Raw genomic sequence first — 13168 nt, 5'->3', positions numbered from 1 at the left:
ATACTTATTTTTAAATGTTATAACTGTCTTTTAATAAAAGAAACTAATTGATATTTAAAACAAAAAATAATTTAAAAAATTCTTTTCTTTAATTTATATTTTATAGTTTTTTGGTATATTTTTCTTCACAAAATATAATAAAAACTATCGATTGTAGAAACCAAAAAAAAAACACCGTTAAGCTTTCGCAAGCTTGCTCATTCAAGGCGTGCGGGCAACCTTTAAACGCAAATCCCAGGTTTTGTGCAAAAACAGAGCTCTTTGCAAATCTAGCACGTTTTGGAGAATTTGTTTGCAGCATTTACATAAATCCTTAATATTAACAGCGATCAGCCATAAGTCTATAATTTACGATTAAAAGCAGTTAGTTTAGATAAGTTAGAAGCAAAAAATCAATACATTAATTTCTCTGTTTTTATTATGAGTCAATCGCTATCCTGGATTACGTATTAACTAATGGATAGAATACCGGTAAAAGAAGCTTATCTTACATTATGTCATCTAATGCAAGCGTGAATCATAACAATCAAAACAATAATTCGTCTTTTGATCATGCTAATGGATATATGTCAATAATTCAAGAGGTTAAATCAAAACCAATAGATTGCGGAGTTTGCGGAGATAAGAGCTCAGGAAAACATTATGGAGTTTACACTTGCGAAGGTAGAATACTTTTATCTCCATATTAATGTGTTGTTTTTACAAATAGTTATAAAAATATTATGTAAACCTAAAACACATTATAATCTAAGTGATCAACAATATTTTATGGTTTTTTTCATTTTATCTTTTATGGTGATATAGAGGTAGTAAGTAGAATTTTGGACAGGAGTGCGTAACTTAACTCGTTTCTCCTTAACTACGTGTTAGGTTTGGGATTAATGTGTATACAAAAACAAAATAAACAAACAAAATAAAAAACTTTAGAAGCTTTGATGTTGTTATTAAAAATAATGTATTAATGTATAAATGTTGCAGGTTGCAAAAGTTTTTTCAAACGAAGCATTAGACGCAACTTAGCTTATACTTGCAGAGCTTTTCAAAACTGTTCCATTGACTTAAATCACAGAAACCAATGTCAATATTGCCGATTGAAAAAATGCGTCAAAGTTGGAATGAGAAAAGACGGTATGTCAATTCTTTCTCTTTTATTTATTTCGTTTTTTCTGCTGCGTTTAAGTTTTGATTGAGTTTTTAAACGTAAAAAAAACGTTTAATCTAAAGCATAAATGATAATCTAAAGCATAAAATTTTATATATACTAATAGCGTTCATAATTATTTAATTAAAACAATCTTTTTTGAAACTAATGTGTTTTAGTCGACACAACAGGTGACGTTATAATAATTGAGTTTTATCTCCTATTTGTAATGTTGAAATTAAATGAATAAAAAATCAAACTTGTTAAACTGACTGCATAGAGCATACATTATTTATTAAGTACTATAGGTTGGTAAAAGACAAATTAGCATATAGTAACATGAGAATTATAAGGCTCCATCTCCCATTTTTTGTGTTAAGAAAATTTAACTTTCGGTTAATGCTTATTATATTGTAATTATGTTCATAATTATCTAATTTTAACATATTATTTTATAATTTTAACATATTAAATGTATAGTTACATAGTTAACAGTTATATAACTTTAACATATTAAATGACTATGAACGCTATTAGTATATATAAAATATATCTTCGACTTTCCTGTGGAGTCATATGACTTAAGATTTATCGCAAAGTACTGCATAGACAAAATTATAACTTGTCGACTTTGTATTACTACTTTGTATTACTCTTTAATACTACATTTTTATTTCTTTGTCACAAAATCTTTTTGAAAACTTTTTTTTTGTAAATTTATGTTTTTTGTACCTTAACATTGTTTTTTTTGTTTTTTTAAATGTATCTTCTAGTCCCTTTTTACTAGGCTAGCTACCATTAAAAAATACTTAAAGTTTTTAGTATTTGATTGTGAGACAGATAGTTTTAGCTGTTATTCCTATGCACTTCTAACAGTGCTCGATGTTTGAAATTTTTAAATCTTTCCATACTTTTGGAGTAAAGAGGATCTATCATGATCTTTGATGATATTGCTGTGAATTAATTGGCCGGAGCCTAACCTGAAAAAGGGTTCTTCTGGAAGAACAAACAGTAAAAACCACAATATTATCTGTTACATTCCCCAGCATCTGAATCTCAATGAAACTAAGGTCCTTGTTTTAATTACTGGTAATTTGCGTTGCAAGAGATACAATGAGTCAGTTATGAACTTGATGTTTTTTGTATTAAAGTTGATTGGGTCTCTTGTAAAGTTTAAATTGTATCTGCACAGTGGACAGTAGACTGGTAAGAAAATAAATCGTAATGCTTCTAAGTTTGCCATAATGTTTTCCGATGATAGAAGCTATTGTGTCGGCGCAACGAACTATGATCTTGTCTGCTACGTCACAGTACTCCTCAAAACTTGATGCTTGATGTTGTTGTTTGGAGGAGACAACTTCAAGAATCCGTAGAAGAAAGCCAAGTAGACCGGACTCAGGAGATAATAAACAAATTACCCACCCTTCTACTGTTTTAGGGATCTTTGCCTCTGTCCTGTGCTGTTTTCTCTGTTCTTATCTTTGTTCTGCTGTCTTCCTAAGGGTGCTTCGTTCTCTACAATTTCATAATTTTTCTGCCCATTTCGATCATGGAAACTTTCCACATATTAACATCTACCCTCTTCCCTCCCAACTTAAAGGAGCAGGGACAAAATGTATCAATGTAGTGTGAGAGCTGTTTCGGGTCTCACACTAAATTGATACCTCGGAAAGAGTATATTACCATAATCGGTTGAAATTTGGACGCTTTTAAATTAAGTTTTCCCAAAAACCACTTATTCAATTGTAATGATTTTTTTATAATGATTCTTACATATTTAGTTTTCATTTCAACAAAATAAATTAGGCCTAAACTTTACAACGTGCAAGTAATTTAACTTTTTGTAAAGTACCCAACATAATTGCCACAATTTTACTTTGCGTCACTTTTTTTGTAGCATTTATTCATAAATTTCGAAAATTTTTAAAACTATATGCCCATTTATCTATTTTCCTCGATATTGTCTTCACAATTGCCCAATAAAATTCGATAATTTGCCCAGGATAGTTTGGTAGATTAGCCTCCTTTGGAACAAAATTTACTCTATTTTTCTTATACCGTTGCATTACTTTTTTGGAATACTAGATCGATGCCTGACCTGACCAAAATAAGATTGGTTGTTTGTGCTTTTTAATTAGAAAAAAAAGTTATTTTTTTAAGAATTTAGTCATATTTAGATCTGATGTCAAAAATTGATTTTTTCATAAAAGAAGAGCTTTTAAAATCAAATCTTGATTTTGCATTCTTTGTAGTCAGCTATTGACTTTGCATTTTTTTTGGAAGTATATCTTGATTTTCTAAAACTTCCCATGTTTTTTTTTATAGTTTTGTTTTTCTTATAACATTGTTATAATAATTTTAACAGTTGATTTTGGAACTTTACACGCTTTTGAAATTATGGAATATGAGAAGAATAGTTTTCTATTTAAAATTTTAAAAGACTTTTTCGATTTTTAGACTCTTTACTCGACGTTGCTAAAACTACACCATCTCACATAAAACTTATTATGTTTGCGTCATTGTAAAAAAAAAACATTGATCAAGTGGTTTTTGAGAAAATTCAATTTAAAATTGTCCATATTTCAACAAATAATGGTGGTAGTATTACATTTTTTAAACGACATAAAATTTGAAAATAAAGTTTTTCTTTAAAATATGTAATTATACTTTTTATGTAATTAACTTTTTTTTATACATTAACTTATTTACCTTGTTATGAATACAGCCCATTTATATAGAACATCATTAAAACTAAGTTGAAAGGAAACCTTGTCTGATTCATCTTCTTTACTTTGTAGTAGGAGTCTTAGATCCTAAATCCAAATCAGTTTTATTTCATCCAAAACATCAATCTTGTCCAAGAATTCTTGAGCGTGTTGGTTTTGGATTTCTATTCTTGTTTCCAGGTTCTCATTATAAATTTAGTATACTGAGTATACAGTGCAATGATTCTATTCTTAAATCAAATAAAATGTTGAAAAATAATGACATATATCAAAATTATACATTAAATATACTATAAAATGTTATATTTCACAGAATATATTTATGATGAAAAAATTCATTTAACATTAACCACTTACTTAGTTAGTCTTTAAGTCTGCTGTTTTCCAAATGTTAAAATTTATGATTGGAACTCAATATTATATATTGAGTTCCTATCATAAAATATGAAAATATTCCTAAACTTATCAATGTTTACATGATTTTTTGTCTAAAACATCTTCTTTAGTAAAACAATGTCTAAGAGACAAGTTATTTTTCGGTGTGCTACTGAGATCCAATGGAGGATTGCTATAGTGCATATAGTTATATTTAAAACTAGTAAATCAAAAAAAAATTCTTTTTTCAAATCCATGCTTTATGCAAGCAGAATTCTATTGGGCCTAGAAATTCTTTTTTTGTTATCTTTTGTAGAAGGAAAAATTACTGTTACGTTTTTAAATTTTTTTTTTATTAATTCAGTGTTCTTATGGGGAAATACAAACTAAAATTTTGTTAACTTAATTAACTTTTTTTGGTCAAATTTTTCCATTTCCTTGTATTGTCATCAAAAATGATTAAGCGTGCAAAATTTGAGCAGAATTGGTTGAAAAAAAAGCTTTCAAAAATTGATTTCAAATTTTGTGGCACACAAACATATATATATAGAAAGTAACTTTATGTAAAGCATGGAAGAAAAAGTAGCGCGTTTTAAATTTTTGTTATTTAACTTAATAACTTAAGACTTAAAAAACAATAGGTTTTGAATCGCTGCGCTTTATGTCTTCGAAATTGCAAATAATTTGCAAATCAATGATTTTTTTGACGTAATACGCAATTCATATCAAATAAATAAAATGTATGGGGAAATACAAATTAAATTTTTGTTAACTTAATTAACTTTTTTTGGTCAAATTTTTCCATTTCCTTGTATTGTCATCGAAAATGATTAAGTGTGCAAAATTTGAGCAAAATTGGTTGAGAAAAAAGCTTTCAAAAATTGATTTCAAATTTTGTGGCACACAAACATATATATATAGAAAGTAACCTTATATAAAGCATGGAAAAAAGTTTCTCAGGCACCTACATTGCTTCCAAAACAAATAGATAAATTTAGATTTTGTTGCATAAAGCTTTCTTGAATTATCTTAAGGTAGAAACTAAATAAGATAATGATTTAATTTTTTAATTTGTTGCGAGAAAAATTTTTACTAAACAAATCATGTATCGTGAATGAGATACTAAAACATAAAGTTGTATATAAAAACTTATCGAACATAGTAATAAATAAATTAACCAGAAAACTACGATACAACCCTTAAAATAAAACTACTTTTGTTAATGTTACCCCATTTATGGGGTAACAACAACTATTTATCCCCTTTTTGGTGTAACATTAACTGTTAAACCCCAGTAATAGGTTTAGTTATCTACTAATATTATTAGATAAAAAATTAAGTACTTTTTTATAGCTGCAACATAATTGTTAATCACATACGTGCGTGTAAAATCTCATATAGGTATCGCGTGTAATATCGCATATAGGTATTGCGTGTAATATCACATATAGGTATTTCGTGTAATATCACATATAGGTATCGCGTGTAATATCGCATAAAAATATTGCGTTTCAAATATAGTTTGTAACAACTAACTCAAATTATTTAAAAAGATGTGGTAATGTTTTCATATATTAGCTAATATTCTTTACTATTTCATATTGGTTATATAATATAATATATTTTATACATTAAATTATTATTTCACTGAATTGTAATATAATATTTACAGTTGATTACATTACAATTCAGTGAAACAACGTTTACATTAACGCTTTTTTAATTTTTCGTCATAAAAAATATATATTTATTGATGATACTATTTTTTTCAATAATAATTAGATTAGAGTAAACTGTTTAACATAAATACAATAACAAAAGACCACATATATCACGATAGAAGTAAATAAAAAGGTGCGCCAAAAAATTTATTTGGTTTTTTAGACCGAAAACATATTTTGGTTTTTTGAAAAACCATAAGAAGTCGGCTTTTAAAAAATCCCAAATATAGCGTTTTTCAAAAAATTTAAAACAGCTTTTTGAAAAACTAATATTTATTTTGTTTAATCGGAATTTCAACATCGCATGCTATTGTTTTATACATTTTTCTTCATTTAATTTTCATTTTTTGCATTAAATTTATTGACTGATAATTCCTTTATTTTTAAAAGAAAATATTTTACAAATTATTCGGAAATGGCCGGACGACAAGTTCAGCCATTTCCGAATTTTTTAAAACTGAAATTGTAAAATGTATTCGGCTAACACTTTATCAAAAAAAAATTTTTTAATTGCCAAACATTAAACATCAAAAACAACTAAAGAATTTTATTAGAATCAGGCAGAGCTCAAAAAATGACCCTTTATAAAATGGCAATTTTTTAAGTCCTTCAAATTTTAAATAATAAAAAAAATACAATATAATGATAAAACTGATAAAATTTGGTATATTAATTTTTACATAAAACTAAACTTTTTTCATTTACAATTTTCTTAGCCGTTTACCGGCCGAAATGGCAGTTGTTTGCATCAATTTATTCAAACAACTACCATTTCTGCCGGTAAATTGCAGAAATGGATAATATAATAAGGAGTCGTAGATAAATAAGTTTAAAGCCATCAGTGGAGTGGCCCACAATACCATACTACTTGAAAGACAATAATTATTTTGAAAATGGCAATTTTGATCTTTTTTGACCCAAAAATGTCACAAGAACTGGTTCGAAATAAATTCTAAAATGTATCTGAAAAATAATAAATCAATTAAAGATTAAGCAATATTCTAATAATTAAAATAATTGACTTTGAAAATCAGACTTTTAATCATAATGTTAGCATAATGAGAAACCGTTTGTTTCGTTGTTTTTTTTTTTACTTTAAAACGCAAATCCACGGCAGGGTCTAGTTAGCAAAGATGATATATTTTCGGATTCAGCATTCAATTCTCTACTAACGTAGGTCAAAATAGTGTTACTTTTTGAATGTCAACAAAAAATATTTTCTTAACTTAAAATCGCTTTTTAAATAGTAATTTTAAAAATTGCAATCATTATTTGAAACATAATGAATGTACACAAAAAAAAGAATTTAAATAAAAAAGATTATTTTTGTACACTACAAAATGAATTAATTTTTTAATGGTGTTTTAAATATTTTGTTTTTCAAAAAACGGTAACAGGTATTTTGGTTTTTTGAAAGTCCAATTAATTTTATGCTTAAAAGTGTCTTTCTGAATTATGCAACAATACATATTTTAAGTAGCGCTCTCCTCTGCCCTCCTCAAAAATTGTTATTTTTTAAATATATTGTCACTATTCATTCAAGAAGCTTTCTTTCAAAAAAAAAATTTCAATAAATGCTCATTGGTTTTCTAAATATTGGACTACAAAGTTTGACTAAATTTTCAGAAATATCAACCAAATGTAGTCAAAAGCATTTTTAAACTTGAAAATAGAACAAAGTACATCCTATTCATTAGGTTTTTCACCTGATTATTATTTATTGGCAAACTTAGACATAAAAATGATAAAATAAGTAAAGCAAACATTTCAGCCTGTCTAAATATCATGCTTTAAAAGTACACAAAGATTTTTTTATTTTTACTTTTAATATTCATTTTCATTTTAAGCCGCAAGTATCCTAAAAATTTTTTTAAAATCTTCATTTATTATAGTAACTAAGAATAAAAACATAATATGAGAATTCAGGAAATTAGTTTTAAAATCTTACTAAACAACGAAGTTCTTGTTGATTAGCACAACATTCGTGATCTTATAATGGCTAAAGCCCTGAAACAACAGTAAAAGTTTGTTTTCAAAAATTTGCACTGACTTTTAATTTACAATATTTATAAAAAATATATATGAGGTATTGCAATAGCAAGCAAAGAATATATACAACGTAGATGCTTTTTTTTATTATCAAGGACCCCCTACTGTAAGAATCAGTTGTGATTCTTACAGTAGGGGGTCCTTGATAATAAAAAAAGGGGGGTCCTAGTACCAGCTTATTGGTGATCTTTCTCAAAATTGTTAACTTTTTTATTTTTATTTTTTTTTTACATGTTTTTTTTACAACTACAAAGTAATTACAACTTTTAATAAGTTAATGATAATTTATAATAATAGGTCAAAATATTTGCAACAACATTCGTTTTCTAGATATTGGACATGAAAACAAATAATTACATGAAATACTGACTAAATGGTGTCAAATCGAAACTCGAAATTAAAACAAGGCCAAAACCTACCCATGGTTATTTCATTTCATTATTTTATATTAGCTAGTTTAGACCTAAAAAAAGGATAAAATATGTATGATGAGTTTTTCAACGTTTTTTCAAGAGTGCGCCAAAAATTTTTTTTCGTTATTTTCAATATTTGTTTGGGTGTTGGGTTAGTATTTTTTGACAAGGAAATATTTGATCAAACAGCTTCACAAAAAGCGTGACGTAATTCTTTAAAATTTTAATTTATCTTTAGTTGCAAAATCCAAATAACTATTACATAAAATCTACAAATAATATTTTTAATCTATTAGTTAAAAGAATTATTTAAGGTTTCATTTATAAAACAATTTTTAAAAACCCAGAGATTCAGAGAAAAACCCAGGGCTTTGACCCTTTTCATATTACAAACAATGCGCCAAAGTATTCAACTACGTTTTTTAGTCGGGCTTCACAACTATAAGTTTGTTCATAATTTAAATCACGCTTTTTTTTTAGAGCTTTTTTAACTCTTTCCCTCTTGTCAGAAAATGTCACAAAATACATACATCTCCCATCACCTCTCCTTTGTAGTGGGTTGACATGAGTGAAAATACTGAACTTTTTGAAATTAAAATTTAACTAGACTTTCCTAAACTAAAATGTCATGTAGATTTATATTTAAAAAAAGGTAAAAGTTTTGCCTGTTTAAAAAGATACGGCAATCCAAAATTGAACTATTCCGAAGAAAAAAAGGCGCCTATTTTTTGCTTATTATTGCAATACCATATATGCATTTTTTTATAAATATGGTAGATTGAAAGTCAATACCTATTTTTGAAAATAACCTTTTATTGTGATCTCAGGACTTCAGTCATTAAGAGGTCACGAAAAATGTGTCCTTTCAAATGCTCTTCCGCGGTGCTCTGTGATAAGACCGTAAAGACTTCTTGGGGTACTTAAAATAAAAATAAAAAGTTTTAGCGTACTTTTAAAGCATGGTATCCAAAAAAGCCAAAATTTTTGCTTTACCTAATTTATCATTTTTATGTCTTAACTAGCCAATAAACATTAATCAAGTGAAATACCCAACAAAAGTATATATTTAGTTAATATTTCAAAAATTCAGTCAAACTTTGAAATAAGAAGAACCAATACCCAGTTGGCATACTTACGTTGAGCCAACGTATGTAAATATATCGTAAACGTTGGCTGTTTTCTACTATGCAAATACAACGCTGATCCAATGTTAGTTTTATCGTATTTATATTAATAAAACCATAACAAAGACATGATTAAAAATAGTTTGCAAAATTACATTGGTCCAATGTATGTAAAAACATCGCAAAAGTTGATTGTTTTTCCGATCTAAACACAACGTTGATCCAATGTATATTTATTAACGTTGATCCAATATTTATAACCCAAAGTTAATCCAATGTGTATGGGTTATCGTTGCATTATATACATTAGATCAACTTTGATCCATATACATTGGAATAACGTTGGATATACAGTGAATCGACGTTGTGTTTGCATTGAGAAAAGGCAGATATACAAATATATATTTGTATAATTTATAAGAATTATTTTTCATCCTAATATTTCAGTTGATTATGGCAATATATTTTGATAATATATTTTTTTCTTTCTTATATAACGAAATATCAAGCCACTAGCAAGACAAACATGAATAATGGCTCTTTCTTAATTAGATTTACAGACGAATGTCATCATCAATGTTAATTCATCAAAATGGTTGAAATATGTATATATAAAGGCATATATGCATATGCACGTAATGTATATGTATCAAAGTTGATGTAATGTATATAATCTAACAATAACCCAATCTCATTGGATTAACGTTGGGTTATAAATATTGGATCAACGTTAATCCATTTACATTGGATCAATGGAGGGGTTATACACATTTAGTCAACGTTAATCCATATACATTGGATCGCTTTTCGGCCTTATGGCGAAGATCAAGTGTAGTATCTGTTATTATTTCAGCTCTGGACCACCTTTCATTTTGTTATGGTATTGATAGAAAGCAGAAATAGCATGAGATCGAAACCGTGACAGTCTATAGAGGTTCTTGGCGTAATCTCTTTTTCGTTGTCTCCTTCAACGTCTGGAAATCTCAAAGCGATCCGTCCACTCCGGACGTTAAATGGAGATGAACCATTAAGTTGGCGCTGCTTGACTCTTACTGAGTGGCAATTAAACCCTTAAGTGGGCTACACCGAGAGTTTCGGCTATCTAATAACACCGCCTTTTGAAGGCCCTGTGTAAGCCTGGTTTCAACAGCAGGTGTCTCTAGTTGGTCGGCAAAAAAAACATAAAACATATACAGTTATATATACGTATAAATACCTAATATTTAATGTGAATATATATATATATATATATATATATATTAAAAGATAAAACATAAATTTAATTTTGTTAAAAGTTAAATTTAACGTTGTGCAAACGTAAAGTATAACGTTGAATCAACTCAAAATACAACGTTTCGCCAACGTAAAACACAACGTTGCATTAACTAAAATATTACGCAATGCCGACTTAAAATCCAACGTTGGGTCAAGGTTGTTTTTTGGTTGTTGGAGACGGTGCATTTGTAACCAAAATGATATAAAAACAACATTAGCAGTCGATGTCGGGCCAACGCAACGCATAACATTGTTCTAACGTTTTATCAACGTATGTGTGCTAGCTAGGTAAGTATTTTTTGAAAAAATTTTGAAATAAAGCTTCTAGAATGAATAGTATCAACATTTTTTTCAATCATTAAATTAATTTGATTTTCAAAAAACATGTTTCCGTTTTTTGAAAAACCATAGAGTTTTCAAAATACCTCTAAAAAACCAATTTATTTTATAGTATACAAAAAAACTTTTTTTTACACAACTTTTTTTCTCTACAGTTATTACATTTCAAAAAATTATTGCAATATTTGAAGACATAATTTAGAAGTTTATATAAAAAGTACCGTCTTTCAATTAGTCTATTAATGTTGGGCACTCCCTGAATGAATTTAAACTTATTTATTCTTAATCTATGACCCTTATTACAAAAGCAATTCAAACAACCACCATTTCTGCAGGTAAACAGCTGCAAAAAATAAAGTAAATAAAAAATAACTGCTGTAAGTTTTAATAATTTTATCATTATATTGTATTTTCTTTAATTTGGTTTCGTTTGGTTTATTCATGGTCAAAAAAAATTTACAAATTGTTGACAAAGAGCGGCACACCTGGCCTCTCCATTATTAAAATACAGTTTTTTAATTTCAGCTAAAGTGAAGATGCCGGAACAGAGAAAGTTTGTGTTTAAAATTATTCAAGTTCTTTGCATCCACCGCATTTTGGGTCAAAGAATTCCATAATTTTACAACTCGGTTAGTGAAGAAGTTGTTTCCATCAGTACAGTTTCGAACAAGTTGTGCTTTTAGTTGTTTAGTGTGTCCACGCGGCCGAAAACTGTACTTTGAAGATTCCGTGCTTGGTTGAAGTTGAAGGACCTGAAAGTTAACTTTATCAATTTTGCTCATGATTTTATATTGCTCGATAAGGTTTCCTCTTTCTCGTCTTTCAGTTAGTATTGTCAGGTTAAGGCTTAATGGTCTTTAAGTGTACGGAAGGTATTTTAGGGTGGCAATATGTTTTGTGGCTCAGTTTTGAATTTGCTCGAGTTTGGCTATGTCTTGAGCTAAAAACGGTGAAAATCAAGGTGTGGGCAAACGTACAAATTATACAGTGTGTGCCATGATTTAATAACTTAAACGAAACTTTAAATTTTTTTTTTAATTTCAAAATTTCTTTCAAGAACCTTATTCATTCGCATTGCATCTTTACTGATATCAATGAAATCATCAGACTTTCCCTCTTTTTTTTATGAGGTTTGGATCGTGCTAAGTTATGCCTAGGTGCCATTAATACGGGGAAATTAGAATATAAACTATTCACAGTTTTACGTGAATAATTAATATTTAGTATAATATTGAACTAATTATGTAACAAAATTTGTGGATTGCAAATAAACAAGTTTGCTGCCAATTTATGAGAGGCCCACGTTGCCAAACTATTTGAAAGATGACAGTTTGCTTAAAAAATGGCAATTTTGACCTTTTTTACCTCCAAAAACTTCAAGAACTCATTTAAAATAAGTTCTAAAAGTATAGTTGATTAGCCCTACTCAAATATACATAAAATAAAAATAAATAAAGATCGGGTAAGACTGAAGAAAAGGCTTCAAGATGTGTATAAAACAAGAAGCTTTGCAGACATTTTTCAACTTATTTTAGTCTAGACAAACATCTATAATTATAAATATAAGTATAGTCTTTATATCAATTTTAATAAACTCATATAATAAAGCTTGAGCTGTATTTTTGATTATCTGATTTTTGCATCGAATGCGTCCAATAATGCTCGTTCGTGTAACGTACAAATGATTTCTATTAACAATGTTGTTTTTAGATTATAAAAATTTTCAATTATAAGATGGGATAGTGGAGCAGTAATAGATTGCTTGCTTTGTAAACAACAAGTTTAATCCCATCTTAGTATTTTGCTGTAGCATTTTAGAGATGAGAGAAAGTTATTACAACAATTAAAATAATATATATATATATATATATATATATATATATATATATATATATATATATATATATATATATATATATATACATACACGTACATATATATTGTTGCAGTTTCTTTGGCCCACATCCAAGTTTCAGCAATAAGTATTATTCTTTGGTACTTAAAT

General features: G+C 27.8%; 1 protein-coding gene across 2 annotated transcripts in view; it reads left to right on the top strand.

Annotated features, from left to right (window-relative positions):
• The first annotated feature begins 245 nt into the window (after positions 1-245).
• LOC100213674 (nuclear receptor subfamily 2 group F member 1-B) overlaps positions 246-13168 on the top strand; it is a 32243-nt gene continuing 19320 nt past the window's right edge. For both annotated transcript variants that reach the window (XM_065816650.1, XM_065816649.1), the window contains exons 1-2: positions 246-663; positions 979-1128. In XM_065816650.1, coding sequence (XP_065672722.1) covers positions 495-663; positions 979-1128 — 319 coding nt within the window. In that variant the 5' untranslated portion in view covers positions 246-494. The remainder of the gene's footprint in view (positions 664-978; positions 1129-13168) is intronic.

The sequence above is a fragment of the Hydra vulgaris genome, chromosome 13 (assembly GCF_038396675.1).
Source record: "Hydra vulgaris chromosome 13, alternate assembly HydraT2T_AEP".
NCBI classification, from domain to species: Eukaryota; Metazoa; Cnidaria; class Hydrozoa; order Anthoathecata; family Hydridae; genus Hydra; species Hydra vulgaris.
This window is presented reverse-complemented; position numbering and strand designations above follow the sequence as displayed.